The sequence below is a fragment of the Doryrhamphus excisus genome, chromosome 19 (assembly GCF_030265055.1).
Source record: "Doryrhamphus excisus isolate RoL2022-K1 chromosome 19, RoL_Dexc_1.0, whole genome shotgun sequence".
In the NCBI taxonomy this organism is placed as follows: Eukaryota; Metazoa; Chordata; class Actinopteri; order Syngnathiformes; family Syngnathidae; genus Doryrhamphus; species Doryrhamphus excisus.
The window spans coordinates 1,444,279-1,458,986 of record NC_080484.1 but is presented as its reverse complement, the minus strand read 5'-3'; the positions used below and the strand labels follow the sequence as shown (position 1 = coordinate 1,458,986).

Genomic DNA, 14,708 nt, shown 5'->3' with positions numbered 1-14,708 from the left:
AAAAAACAAAAAAACACCATTCAGCTTTTTTTTTTTTCTTTTTTTGTTCTTTTTGTTTTTTTGTAGATTGGGACCTCCAAAGTCAAACCTTTACCAAAACATTGCAACAGCAGCTTGAACAAAAAAGAAAAAAAGCTGAATGGTGTTTTTTTTTCTTTTTTTTCTTTTTTTCTTGTTTGCGCAATGTTGCAATGTTTTGGTAAAGGTTTGACTTTGGAGGTCCCACTCTAAAAAAAAAAAAAAACACCATTCAGCTTTTTTTTTTCTTTTTTTTGTTCAAGCTGCCTGTTTGCGCGATGTTGCAATGTTTTGGTAAAGGTTTGACTTTGGAGGTCCCACTCTTAAAAAAAACAAACAAAAAAACAAAAACAAAAAAAAACACCATTCACCTTTTTTTTCTTTTTTTGTTCTTTTTGTTTTTGTAGAGTGGAACCTCCAAAGTCAAACCTTGACCAAAACATTGCAACATCGCGCAAACAAGCAGCTTGAACAAAAAAAGAAAAACATATATATATTTTTTTTTAGAGTGGGACCTCCAAAGTCAAACCTTTACCAAAACATTGTTTTTTTTCTCTAAAAAAAACGAAAAAAAAAACCAAACACCATTCAGCTTTTTTTTTTCTTTTTTGTTCAAGCTGCTTGTTTGCGCGATGTGGGAAACCTTTACCAAAACATTGCAACATCGCGCAAACAAGCAGCTTGAACAAAAAAAGGAAAAAAAAAATTTTTTTTTTAGAGTGGGACCTCCAAAGTCAAACCTTTACCAAAACATTGCAACATCGCGCAAACAAGCAGCTTGAACAAAAAAAGAAAAAAAAAAGCTGAATAGTGTTTTTTTTTTTTTTTTAGAGTGGGACCTCCAAACATCTGCAAAATATTGAGTAGTTTTACTCGGGGTAAATATAATGTGACAAATATAATCATTGGCGGACTTGTCGTTATCAGGCTGATATGAATCGGATGAAGATTAAAAATACCTCCACTAAATACCGTGCGGGTGGGCAAATCAAGCGCTCCTTTTTTCGATTTTAACGGCGATCATAACTTGACCTCAATCGTAAACAAACAATTTTGGGTGGTCCCCGATGAGGGGAAAAAGACCCCACGAGAACACCAGTCTACCAGAGACCCCCGCGGCGTCATAGCGGGTGCTCGGAGCGGGTGCCCGATTACAGCGCACCCTCGCAGTGGCATCAGATCCATTTGACTTTGGAGGTTCCAGTCTAAAGGGAAGGGGCTCATCACCTGCTCCAACTGGGCCCGGGTAATACGTATAACGGAGGGGAACTTGGCGTTGGCGGCGCCGACCGGGATGGTGGGCAATTTCCTGCGACCGGGGGAGGGGCTCGGCGGAAGCGGTAAAGAGGCGTGGCAGGACGAGGAGGAGGAGGGCGGGCCGTCCTGCCGCCCCCGCCGCCGCTGCTGGTCGGCAGACTGGCTACGCTTCATGGCCAGCGGGTGGCGCTGGTGCAGCGGGTCCGACAAGGTGCTCAGGAGGGTGTGGGGGCTGGGTGAGCGCAGAGGGAAGGGGCCGGATGTCCGGGCGGCAACTTCCTCTGGCAGGGACGGAGGAGAGGTGGGGAGCTAAGAGAGGGGGTGAAATAGGTGAGGGAGCGTGAGAGGGAGGGGTGGGATCGGCCCGCCCTCGGAAAAAGTGACGGGTGCAAATCTCCAGGAAGGAGAAAAGGAGATGTTCCATTTTTTTTTTCCACGTCCGATTTTTCGTTTGATCATTTCGTTTTTTTTTCTTCGGCCAATAAACGAATCTAGCATGATATTGCTGTTAAAATATGATTGTAATATTAGCACTTTTGCATAAAGCGTTGACGGGAACCGGAACCAACATTATGAAAATAATGTTGGAATATTATGAGGAAAAATTCCATCACTTTTGTGGCATAAAGTTATTAAAATATATTATTATAAATAATTAAATATATAAAATATTAAGGAAAAAAACTTGTATTATGAAAATAAAAAAATAAATTAAATGTATTTAATTACATTAAATAAATTAAATATAATAATAATAATTATTATTATTTTGGGGAAAAAATTGGTTGCGGAAAACGTTCTAAAGTTTGGAGAATATGGTCAAAATTATAATAATTTATAAGAGGAAATGGAACAGAAGCAGTAGAAATTCAAAAGAAGGAAAAAAAATTATTATTATTATATATTATTATATTATTCATTCATTTTCTACCACTTTTCCAATTTTTTTAAAAATATTTCTCTTGCATTTCTGCTGCAGTTTTTTTCCATAAGTTCCACTTTCCTCTTATAAATTATTATAATTTTGACCTTATTCTCCAAACTTTAGAACGTTTTCCACAACCTATTTTTTTTCCCAAAAATAATAATAATTAATTTTTTTATGTAAGTTTTTTTTCCCTTAATATTTTAATATTTTAATATTTAATTATTTATAATAATATATTTTAATAACTTTATGCGACTATGGCGGAGGGTGGAATTGAACTCTGGTCTCCTAGCTGTGAGGTCTGCGCGCTAACCACTCGACCGCCGTGCCTATGTTATATCATATTATATTATATATTATTTTAATAATATAAAAATAAATATTGAGAAAAAAATATTAAGAAAAAGTTGGAAAAATAATATCATGTTTAATAAAATATTTAATGTGATTTTTTTTAGATTAAAATAAGACAAGATTTCTCCTTCCATGGGCATTATTATTATTATTAATAATATTATATAATATATATTAATATATATAATAATATATATTATATAATTATAATTTTAATTTTTTTTTAATATAATTATAATTTTATTTAATTATAATTATAATTTTTAATTATTTTTTAAAATATAATTATAATTTTATAATATATATATGGCCATGTGTTTACCTCGTCTGCGATGCTCTCAGCACCTTGGCACGTTTGTTCCGTAGAACAACGGCACGAACGGTCAGAGCAGCCAAGCAGGACTTTTTGAACGGGTGATGATTAGCAAAGGAGCAAATAACTGATGAATACATAAATCATATCTGTCATAATTTGTTGCAAAGGAAATAAAAAAAAAGTCAAATAAAAGGCAAAGCAAATGAAGCAGAAGTTGTGATGTCATAAAAGCTGCGTATTGCGTATTAAATATGACATATTGTACTCATCAACAAGCAAACAGAGTATTAGTGTGTGGCTAAAAGCAAGCAGGTAGAACAAGAGCTAAGTTCTCCAGTTGGGATCAGCGTTCCGACACATACGTTAGCATAAAAAGCCGCTGGTCTTACCTGAGTCAGGACCCCTTCGGCTAAAGCTTCCCCAGGGCTGGTGGGCGTAACGGGGGGCAGGGCGTCGGCGGGGCCCACGCTCAATTCCAGCTTGTCCACTTTTGCGCTTCCCTTGGAGGAAGCCACGCTGTCCTGCTTTGCTTTTCCCGAGCTCGGACTCGGACTCGGGACGCCTCTTTCCCATCCGGGTGACGGCTCCCCGGGATGGAGGATCTCCGGTTCCTCGTCGTCGTCGTCCTCCTCTGAGGGGCTGGAGCTCGCTTTGGGGCGCTCGACGAGCACCCATTCCCTGGAGTCCACGTCCTGCCTCAGGGAGCTGAGGTTGAGCGCCACGAAGCCGCCGCTGCTCGCCGCCCCGTCGCCGTGCTCCAGGGAGGCCGGGGACGCCGGTTTGGGAGACCCGCCGCCGGATAGGAACTCCTCATCGTAGTGCCACACCCTCTCGTGACGCTCTCCAGCTGCGGGGGGCGCATCATTCTGGGTTACCGCCCCGTCGGGCGCCTCCCCGTTCTCCGGGGGCTGCTGCCGGGTTCCAAGCGCCTGCTTTGCGGAACTGAATGTGCACACAGGAAATCACTCAATGACGCAATTAATGATAAGAGACGCCCCCGGGCCCGGGGCCCCACCCCGGAGACGCCCCCGATGATACGTACCAAGCCTCCAGGAAGCGTTCCGGATTGGGCTTAGACTCCAAGCCGAGCCGCCTCTCCACCTCAAAGCTGTGGATGTTGCGAAGCTTCCTCAGAAGGGGGCCCTCGCGGTCCGACGCCGCCACCTCCGGGGGCATTTTGACCGGCGAGCCCAGACTCGGCCCCCCGCAGGGGCTCTGATGTCCTTGATTGACTTGCGGGTCGACGCCGTGCTCCTCCTCGGTGGCGGCCTGACGAAGAGTCGGTCAGTTAGCATGCCTTCATTACGGGGAGTCGAACCTGCCCGTTTGTGCGCCGCCCACCTTCCATAACCCCGTTCGGATTCGGTTGCGGTTGCGGTCCAGCTCCTCCCACACGTCAGCCTCCTGGGCGCGGGGCAGGTGGCCGGGAGAACCGGGCAGACGCTCGGGGGCGGCGTTGTTCTCCGCGTCGCTCAGCTGCTCGTCCTGCAGGACCTCCTCCGTGTTCTCCCTCAGCAAGTCGCCGGGAATCAAGGAGGCGTTCGCCATGCTGGACACGCAAACAACAAAACACCATTACATATTCATATTTTTAATATCACCATAAAATTAAATAGAGATGAATATGTCCTATTATAAATCGGGATTTTACTGCTTAAAAATTACTTTTCTAAAAGGAAAATACTACAATTAAAAATACTGTAAGATACATTGACAAAATAATGTATAAAACATAGATTAATTAATTTTTAATATAGTTAATATAAATAAAACAATTACATTTAATAAATGTAAATAATACTAAAATATACATCTCTTAATTCAGAATACAATTAAAGCTAAGAAAATGAATAATCATATAAATTAATAAAAAATACAATTAAAATAAATATATCCCAATTAAAAATCTGTATTTTACTGCTTAAAAATGGTATAAAACTAGATTAATTAATTAAAAATACAGTTAATATAAACACAATTACATTTAATAAATTACAAACTAAAATATACATCACTTAATTCAGAATACAATTAAAGCTAAGAAAATGAATAATCATATAAATTAATAAAAAATACAATTAAAATAAATATATCCAAATTAAAAATCTGTATTTTACTGCTTAAAAATTGTATAAAACTAGATTAATTAATTAAAAATAAAGTTAATATAAACACAATTACATTTAATAAATTACAAACTAAAATATACATCACTTAATTCAGAATACAATTAAAGCTAAGAAAATGAATAATCATATCAATTAATACAAAATACAATTAAAATAAATATATCCAAATTAAAAATCTGTATTTTACTGCTTAAAAATTGTATAAAACTAGATTAATTAATTAAAAATACAGTTAACATAAATAAAATTACATTTAATAAATTACAAACTAAAATGTACATCACTTAATTCAAAATACAATTAAAGCTAAGAAAATTAATAATCATATAAATTAATAAAAAATACAATTAAAACAAATTAAAAATCTGTATTTTACTGCTTAAAAATTACTTTTCAGAAGGAAAATACTACAATTAAACATACTGTTATTGACGAAATAATCAAATTGTATAAAACTAGATTAATTAATCTAAAATACAGTTAACATAAATAAAATTATATTTAATAAATTACAAACTAAAATGTACATCACTTAATTCAAAATACAATTAAAGCTAAAAAAAATGAATAATCATATAAATTAATAAAAAATACAATTAAATAAAATTTTTAATATATTTACATTAAAATAAGTTATTATTAGTAGTAATATTTAGTAACTTAAAAAACATTAATGATTAATTAAGTAAAAATACGATTACAACAAACTGAAATATAATCATTAAAAAATGAATAAATAAAATAACATTTGCAATAAAATTTCTATAAATTTAATAATACTTTTTCGGCTTTTTTCCTGCAGTTTTGAATATTGTTATTATTGTAATATCTATGCTTTGTAAACGGTTAAGGATCACTTTTGTCTTGAACGCAACCAGGAAATAAAATGCTACGAATCAAACGCACCCCATGTGTGCCGGCGTGAGGCGGGTGTGATGCTGCGGCGTGGTGGCGCTGGCGCTGATCACCAGGGTGCCGTCCGTGCCCGTCCTCTCCCAGTCGTAGGGGTCGTTCTCCACCACGTTGTACGTCTTCATGCTGTTGTCAAACACTGACATCAGCAGCTGAGAAACACACAAACAACCAAAAAGTCAGCACTTGACTATAGGGGTGTTATTTCATGTATAGAGGGCTCTAATAATGCTAAAAAGACTATTGGGTAAAAGAAGTGTGAAGGTGAATATAGGGGTGTTATTTCATGTATAGAGGGCTCTAATGATGTTAAAAAGGCTATTGGGTAATAGGAGTGTGAAGGTGACTATAGGGGTGTTATTTCATGTATAGAGGGCTTTAATGATGTTAAAAAGACTACTGGGCAAAAGCAGTATGAAGGTGACTATAGGGGCGTTATTTCATGTATAGAGAGCTCTAATGATGCTAAAAAGACTATTGGGTAATATAAGTGTGAAGGTGAATATAGGGGTGTTATTTAATGTATAGAGGGCTCTAATGATGTTAAAAAAGACTATTGGGTAAAAGAAGTGTGAAGGTGAATATAGGGGTGTTATTTCATGTATAGAGGGCTCTAATGATGTTAAAAAGGCTATTGGGTAATAGGAGTGTGACGGTGAATATAGGGGTGTTATTTCATGTATAGAGGGCTCTAATTATGTTAAAAAGACTATTGGGCAAAAGCAGTATGAAGGTGACTATAGGGGTGTTATTTCATATATAGAGGGCTCTAATGATGTTAAAAAGACTATTGGGTAATATAAGTGTGAAGGTGAATATAGGGGTGTTATTTAATGTATAGAGGGCTCTAATGATGTTAAAAAAGACTATTGGGTAAAAGAAGTGTGAAGGTGAATATAGGGGTGTTATTTCATGTATAGAGGGCTCTAATGATGTTAAAAAGGCTATTGGGTAATAGGAGTGTGACGGTGAATATAGGGGTGTTATTTCATGTATAGAGGGCTCTAATTATGTTAAAAAGACTATTGGGCAAAAGCAGTATGAAGGTGACTATAGGGGTGTTATTTCATGTATAGAGGGCTCTAATGATGTTAAAAAGACTATTGGGTAATAGAAGTGTGAAGGTGACTATAGGGGTGTTATTTCATGTATAGAGGGCTCTAATAATGCTAAAAAGACTATTGGGTAATACGAGTGTGAAGGTGATTATAGGGGTGTTATTTCATGTCTAGAAGGCTCTAATGATGTTAAAAAGACTATTGGGTAATAGGAGTGTGAAGGTGATTATAGGGGTGTTATTTCATGTATAGAGGGCTCTAATGATGTAAAGGCTATTGGGTAATAGGAGTGTGAAGGTGATTATAGGGGTGTTATTTCATGTATACAGGGCTCTAATGATGCTATAAAGACTATTGGGTAATACGAGTGTGAAGGTGATTATAGGGGTGTTATGTAATGTATAGAGGGCTCTAATTATGTTAAAAAAACTATTGGGCAAAAGCAGTATGAATGTGACTATAGGGGTGTTGTTTCACGTATAGAGGGCTCTAATGATGCTAAAAAAACTATTGGGTAATAGGAGTGTGAAGGTGAATATAGGGGTGTTATTTCATGTATAGAGGGCTCTAATAATGCTAAAAAGGCTATTGGGTAATAGGAGTGTGACGGTGAATATAGGGTTGTTAATTCATGTATAGAGGGCTCTAATGATGTCAAAAAGACTATTGGGCAATGACAGTGTGAAGGTGACTATAGGGGTGTTATTTCATGTATAGAGGGCTCTAATGATGCTAAAAAGGCTATTGGGTAATAGGAGTGTGACGGTGAATATAGGGGTGTTATTTCATGTATAGAGAGCTCTAATGATGTTAAAAAGACTATTGGGTAATAGGAGTGTGAAGGTGACTATAGGGGTGTTATTTCATGTATAGAGGGCTCTAATAATGCTAAAAAGACTATTGGGCAATAGGAGTGTGAAGGTGACTATAGGGGTGTTATTTCATGTATAGAGGGCTCTAATGATGCTAAAAAGACTATTGGGCAATAGGAGTGTGAAGGTGATTATAGGGGTGTTATTTCATGTATAGAGGGCTCTAATGATGTTAAAAAGACTATTGGGTAAAAGCAGTATGAAGGTGACTATAGGGGTGTTATTTCATGTATAGAGGGCTCTAATAATGCTAAATAGACTATTGGGCAATAGGAGTGTGAAGGTGACTATAGGGGTGTTATTTCATGTATAGAGGGGGGGGGGGTGGACCCCACCTGGTAGTCGGGCTTGGTAAAGTAGTCCAGGCTGGAGATGTGCTCCAAGAAGACTCCAAACTCTGCCGGCAGGTGCTTGAGCATCAAACGATGGTCGTACGTGTCCTTTAATTTGCCCACATGCTCCTACATTAACACACACACACCGAGGTAGTAATTTGTCCCACGTTGTCCCCGTGGGGGGGCGGAAGGAAACGCGTTTGCTCAGCCTTACTTTGTCCTTGATCTTCCTCCATGGCAATTGGCCAACTAGAAACTCCACCAGCATGTAAAAGAGGGACCACAGGTCGTCATGGCGACCCATCTCCTGCACAATTACACCGAGGGGACAGGATGAGGGGCTTGTTATGAACAAATAGGATTTGGACCCGTGGATGGGGGGGGGTAACTTTACCTTGTTCTTGTGAGCGTTGACCGATGCGTAGCGGACTGTTCCACGGAATCCTGCCACTGGGCGGGGCTAGCAAAGAAAGATGGATGCAGTCGTTAAAGCGCCAAGCATTCACGTCCCGGTAATCCCTCCTTTATGATTCCAGACCCCGATAATTAGAATTGGGGTAGCGGGAATGGAAAAGGTGACTATAGGGGTGTTATTTCATGTCTAGAAGGCTCTAATGATGTTAAAAAGACTATTGAGCAATAGGAGTGTGAAGGTGATTATAGGGGTGTTATTTCATGTATAGAGGGCTCTAATGATGCTAAAAAGACTATTGGGTAATAGAAGTGTGAAGGTGACTATAGGGGTGTTATTTCATGTATAGAGGGCTCTAATAATGCTAAAAAGGCAATTGGGCAATAGCAGTGTGAAGGTGACTATAGGGGTGTTATTTCATGTCCAGAAGGCTCTAATGATGTTAAAAAGACTATTGGGCAATGGCAGTGTGAAGGTGATTATAGGGGTGTTATTTAATGTCCAGAAAGCTCTAATGATGTTAAAAAGACTATTGGGCAATAGCAGTGTGCAGGTGATTATAGGGGTGTTATTTCATGTATAGAGGGCTCTAATGATGTTAAAAAAGACTATTGCTTAATAGGAGTGTGAAGGTGACTATAGGGGTGTTATCTCATGTATAGAGGGCTCTAATGATGCTAAAAAGGCTATTGGGTAATAGGAGTGTGAAGGTAACTATAGGGGTGTTATTTAATGTCTAGAGGGCTCTAATGATGCTAAAAAGACTATTGGGTAATGGGAGTGTGAAGGTGATTATAGGGGTGTTATTTCATGTATAGAGGGCTCTAATGATGTTAAAAAGACTATTGGGTAATAGGAGTGTGAAGGTGATTATAGGGGTGTTATTTAATGTCGAGAGGGCTCTAATGACATTAAAAAGACTATTGGGCAATAGCAGTGTGAAGGTGACTATAGGGGTGTTATTTGAAGTATAGAGGGCTCTAATGATGTTAAAAAGACTATTGTAATACGAGTGTGAAGGTGACTATAGGGGTGTTATTTAATGTCTAGAGGGCTCTAATGATGTCAAAAAGACTATTGGGTAATAGGAGTGTGAAGGTGATTATAGGGGTGTTATTTCATGTCTAGAAGGCTCTAATGATGTTAAAAAGACTATTGGGTAATAGAAGTGTGAAGGTGACTATAGGGGTGTTATTTCATGTATAGAGGGCTCTAATGATGTTAAAAGACTATTGGGCAATAGGTGTGTGAAGGTGATTATAGGGGTGTTATTTCATGTATAGAGGGCTCCAATGATGCTAAAAAGCCTATTTAGAATGCTACGCTCCAACTCCCAATAGTCTTTCTATGATAACAATAATCCCCCACCCAAACCCAACGCCAGTATCAGACCCAGAAGGGAAGCGGGTCACTTACCGGGCGGACTTCTTGGCACGAGTTGGTGAACTGGCGGGCTAAGCCGAAGTCCAGCATGTAGCATGTCCTGCAGGTGCTGGGGAAGCGGCCCATGGCAAAGTTGGACTAAAGCAGAAACGGGGAAATGTTACTGGGTATAATGGGTACCATAGTAACTATCAATATAGTATAGTATAGGAATATAATATAGTAAATATATATATATATAGTAAACCACAAAACAGCGATCAATGTTGGGAAAAGATGAACGCGGTGGATCGTATTTGGCTTACCGGTTTGATGTCACGATGCAGGAAGCCCACAGAGTGGATGCTCTCGATGGCTTCCAGGATCTGGCGGCCCAAGCGTAGCGTGGTGCTGATGCTGAACGTTCCCCTGCTCATGCTCCTCCTCAGGTCGGCCAGATTACGACCCTGAGAGGGCGCAAAAACAAACAACAATGGCGGCACTCAGCCAAACGGACACCATGTGGATTTGTAATGTGCTGAGTGGACATCAACAATAAGCAAAACGTAGGAGGTCATGGTGACTTTATTATGATGACCTTATTTGTTATGAATTTATTCTTATAGGGGTGTTATTTCATGTACAGAGGGCTCTAATGATGTTAAAAGACTATTGGGTAACAGGAGTGTGAAGGTGACTATGGGGTGTTATTTCATGTATAGAGGGCTCTAATGATGTTAAAAAGACTATTGGGTAATAGGAGTGTGAAGGTGATTATAGGGGTGTTATTTCATGTATAGAGGGCTCTAATGATGTTCAAAAGACTATTGGGTAATAGGAGTGTGAAGGTGATTATAGGGGTGTTATTTCATGTATAGAGGGCTCTAATGATGTTCAAAAGACTATTGGGTAATAGGAGTGTGAAGGTGATTATAGGGGTGTTATTTTATGTATAGAGGGCTCTAATGATGTTAAAAAGACTATTGGGTAATACGAGTGTGAAGGTGATTATAGGGGTGTTATTTCATGTATAGAGGGCTCTAATGATGTTAAAAAGACTATTGGGTAATAGGAGTGTGAAGGTGATTATAGGGGTGTTATTTAATGTGTAGAGGGCTCTAATGATGTTAAAAAGACTATTGGGCAAAAGCAGTATGAATGTGACTATAGGGGTGTTATTTGATGTATAGAAGGCTCTAATGACGCTAAAAAGGCTATTGGGTAATAGGAGTGTGAAGGTGATTATAGGGGTGTTATTTCATGTATAGAGGGCTCTAATGATGTTAAAGGCTATTGGGTAATAGAAGTGTGAAGGTGAATATAGGGGTGTTATTTAATGTCTAGAGGGCTCTAATGATGCTAAAAAGACTATTGGGTAATAGAAGTGTGAAGGTGATTATAGGGGTGTTATTTCATGTATAGAGGGCTCTAATTATGTTAAAATGACTATTGGGCAAAAGCAGTATGAATGTGACTATGGGGTGTTATTTCATGTATAGAGGGCTCTAATGATGTTAAAAAGACTATTGGGTAATAGGAGTGTGAAGGTGATTATGGGGGTGTTATTTAATGTGTAGAGGGCTCTAATGATGTTAAAAAGACTATTGGGCAAAAGCAGTATGAATGTGACTATAGGGGTGTTATTTCATGTATAGAGGGCTCTAATGATGTTAAAAAGACTATTGGGTAATACGAGTGTGAAGGTGATTATAGGGGTGTTATTTCATGTATAGAGGGCTCTAATGATGTTAAAGGCTATTGGGTAATGGGAGTTTGAAAAAAATGATGTAACATGCATGCCAGGGCACCACGACCGACCTGAAGCTCCATCACGACGTAGTTAAAGCGGTCATTGCGTCCGCATCCCACAAAGCGACACACGTGGTCCTTCCCTGTGAGGAACACAGGATCACAAGTCAGGGCATGCAGACATTGGTTGGTTACTTTTTAGTAATAAGAACATGTAGGACAGGGGTGTCAAACACGCGGCCCGCGGGCCAAATGTGGCCCGCAGGACGCTAGTTTGAGGCCCCCGCCTTGATATGACAGTTTAATGTTATTTGATATGGATGCTGTATGGTATCATGTACCCAGAAAAAATGATTACGTTTGATTCATGTTCATGTTAAAGGTTAAATAACTGTTAATAGTTATCCTCCCTATCCGTGTGGAAGTGGTAAGTTTTGGGCTATTTAAGTTGAAAGGAAATAACTCGAAGGCTACCGTTTAGGCGGCTAGCTCTCTAGTTTGCGAGTTAGCATGTGTCTCAAGACCCTGCAGTTGCGCAATATGTTGTAAATAAAAAGAGTATAAATGTGACTATAGTCGTGTTTTGTCATGTCTACAGGGCTCTAATAATGCTTTGGTCATTTTAATCTGAAAAAAATTTTTGTTTTTATTTAAAAAAAAAAACAGTAAAATTGGGAAAATGTGCAGCAATTTTACAAAAATAAAAATAAAAATAAAAATAAAAATAAAAATAAAAATAAAAATAAAAATAAAAATAAAAATAAAAATAAAAATAAAAATAAAAATAAAAATAAAAATAAAAATAAAAATAAAAATAAAAATAAAAATAAAAATAAAAATAAAAATAAAAATAAAAATACTTTATTTTTTATTTATTTTCATTTTTTTAATAAATAAATTTAATAATACATTTTTAAATATTTTTTTTTTAATCCTCTCCATGGTCTTACGTACCCTCTTCCAAAAATGAATGATATTTGGGCAGAACCAAAACACATGTGAATGGTTGACATGGACTGTACCACACTGACCAGCATGGCTGGGTCATTTTAAGATATTTTTAATTTCTGGTGTAATGACCCGAGACCCGAGATGATGTTGTGGTGTTTTGGGTCATAATCATACCCAACCATTCAGTTGTTTTGAGCTCTTTTTCCCATTTTTCTTGAATATTATATATTATTATATTATATATTATAATATTATAATAATATATATTATAATATTATGATTATTATTGGCCTCCATCGTCTTCCATTTGTCTTTTTATGGTTAGATGTTTACTCTTTTCCAGCTGTGCTGCTCAGCAATGTTGGGGCCCGTCTCCGCTTACCTTCTGGTCCCCTTCGGGACGCAGGCCGCCACCATTAGGCGGCTAACATGATCCCCGCCCATTGATTTTCCCTCTCGCAGAGGAGACGGGAAAAGGGCATGTGTGCATTTTAAAGATAGAGTGGATGCGGCGAGAGGAGAGACGGTGAAAGGAAGAGCGAGTGTTCAGACTATTAAACACAAGTTGGTCCAGAAGGTCCGGTCGCAGCGGAGAGTCGGGGTGATCAATACGGAAAACCGAATCCGACCGTGTCCATTTTGGGTACTCACCCTGCAGCTTCTTGAGCACGGCGACCTCCATCTTCAGCACCTGTTTGGGCTGCTGGGCCGACTCCACCTTCAGCGCCACGCTGACCCGTGTCAGCAGGTCCAGAGCCTCGTAGATCTCCCCGAAACCGCCACCCCCGATCTTTTTCACCTGGGACACAAGAGGTGGGGGGGACAAATAAATCAATAAATAAAGTGTGGCGCGTGGTCAGCATCCTGCAGGTTTAAAATGTCGGTCATGTTATTGTTGTCGTACTGTAATGCTCCTTTGGGCTGAGTTGGCGCTGCATTACCCAGCATGTCTTGCAGGCACAAACTCGGGTCTCCTAACTGTGTGGCCTGCGTGCTAACCACTCGTCCTCCATCATTTCATATCTTTTTTAATTGATTGTTTTGTTTTAAAATTAAAATCAAAATGCTACTCCAGCCAGGAAAAAAGAAATGAAAAATCTATTTTAAAATTAAAATTAAAATTAAAATTAAAATTAAAATTAAAATTAAAATTAAAATTAAAATTAAAATTAAAATTAAAATTAAAATTAAAATTAAAATTAAAATTAAAATTAAAATTAAAATTAAAATTAAAATTAAAATTAAAATTAAAATACTACTCTAGCTCTGAAAAAATAAATCAAAAATCTATTATAAAAGTTATTATTTAAAATTAAAATATAAATTATTAATTTTTATTTTTATTTTAAAATTAAAATTAGATTTAAAATTAAAATGCTACTCCAGCTCTGAAAAAAAGAAATTAAAAAATCTATTTTAAAAGTTATTATTTAAAATAAAAATAAAATAAAATTTAAAAAAATAATTTTTATTTTAATTTATTTTTTTTCTGGAAAACATAAATTAAAAATCTATTATAAAAGTTATTATTCAAAATTAAAATTAAAATATAAAATCTTAATTTTTATTTTAATTTTAAAATAGATTTAAAATTAAAATGCAACTCCAGCTCTGAAAAAAAGGAAATGAAAAAATCTATTTTAAAGTTATTATTTAAAATAAAAATTCTTAATTTTTATTTTAATTTCATTTTTTTTCAGAGCTGGAGTAGCATTTTAATTTTAATTTTAATTTTAATTTTAATTGTATGGACAAATTTAAAAAATAGATTTTAATTTCTTTTTTTAGCCTTTTCATTTTAATTAAAAATAAAAATATTTAATTTTAATTTTAATTTTCAATCATGACTTTTAAAATAGGTTTTTAATTTCTTTTTTCAGAGCTGGAGTAGCCTTTTAATTTTAATTAATTTAAATTTTAATTTTAAATCATGACTTTTAAAATAGGTTTTTAATTTCTTTTTTTCAGAGCTGGAGTAGCATCCTGGAACATTTATGGCGTTTTGGGTTATTTGACTGACCAATATGACGTGCACGAGTGCTCCAACATTGTTAT

General features: G+C 37.0%; 1 protein-coding gene across 2 annotated transcripts in view; it reads right to left on the bottom strand.

Annotated features, from left to right (window-relative positions):
• ttbk2a (tau tubulin kinase 2a) overlaps nt 1–14,708 on the bottom strand; it is a 31,377-nt gene that overhangs the window by 8,870 nt on the left and 7,799 nt on the right. The window contains exons 3-14 of one of the 2 annotated variants that reach the window (XM_058056519.1): nt 13,305–13,452; nt 11,772–11,845; nt 10,280–10,420; nt 10,008–10,112; nt 8,574–8,639; nt 8,394–8,486; nt 8,180–8,305; nt 5,909–6,066; nt 4,215–4,422; nt 3,916–4,142; nt 3,263–3,815; nt 1,246–1,584 (exon numbers count right to left, since the gene is read on the bottom strand). In XM_058056519.1, coding sequence (XP_057912502.1) covers nt 1,246–1,584; nt 3,263–3,815; nt 3,916–4,142; nt 4,215–4,422; nt 5,909–6,066; nt 8,180–8,305; nt 8,394–8,486; nt 8,574–8,639; nt 10,008–10,112; nt 10,280–10,420; nt 11,772–11,845; nt 13,305–13,452 — 2,238 coding nt within the window. The remainder of the gene's footprint in view (nt 1–1,245; nt 1,585–3,262; nt 3,816–3,915; nt 4,143–4,214; nt 4,423–5,908; nt 6,067–8,179; nt 8,306–8,393; nt 8,487–8,573; nt 8,640–10,007; nt 10,113–10,279; nt 10,421–11,771; nt 11,846–13,304; nt 13,453–14,708) is intronic. The other variant, XM_058056520.1, reaches the window with a different exon arrangement.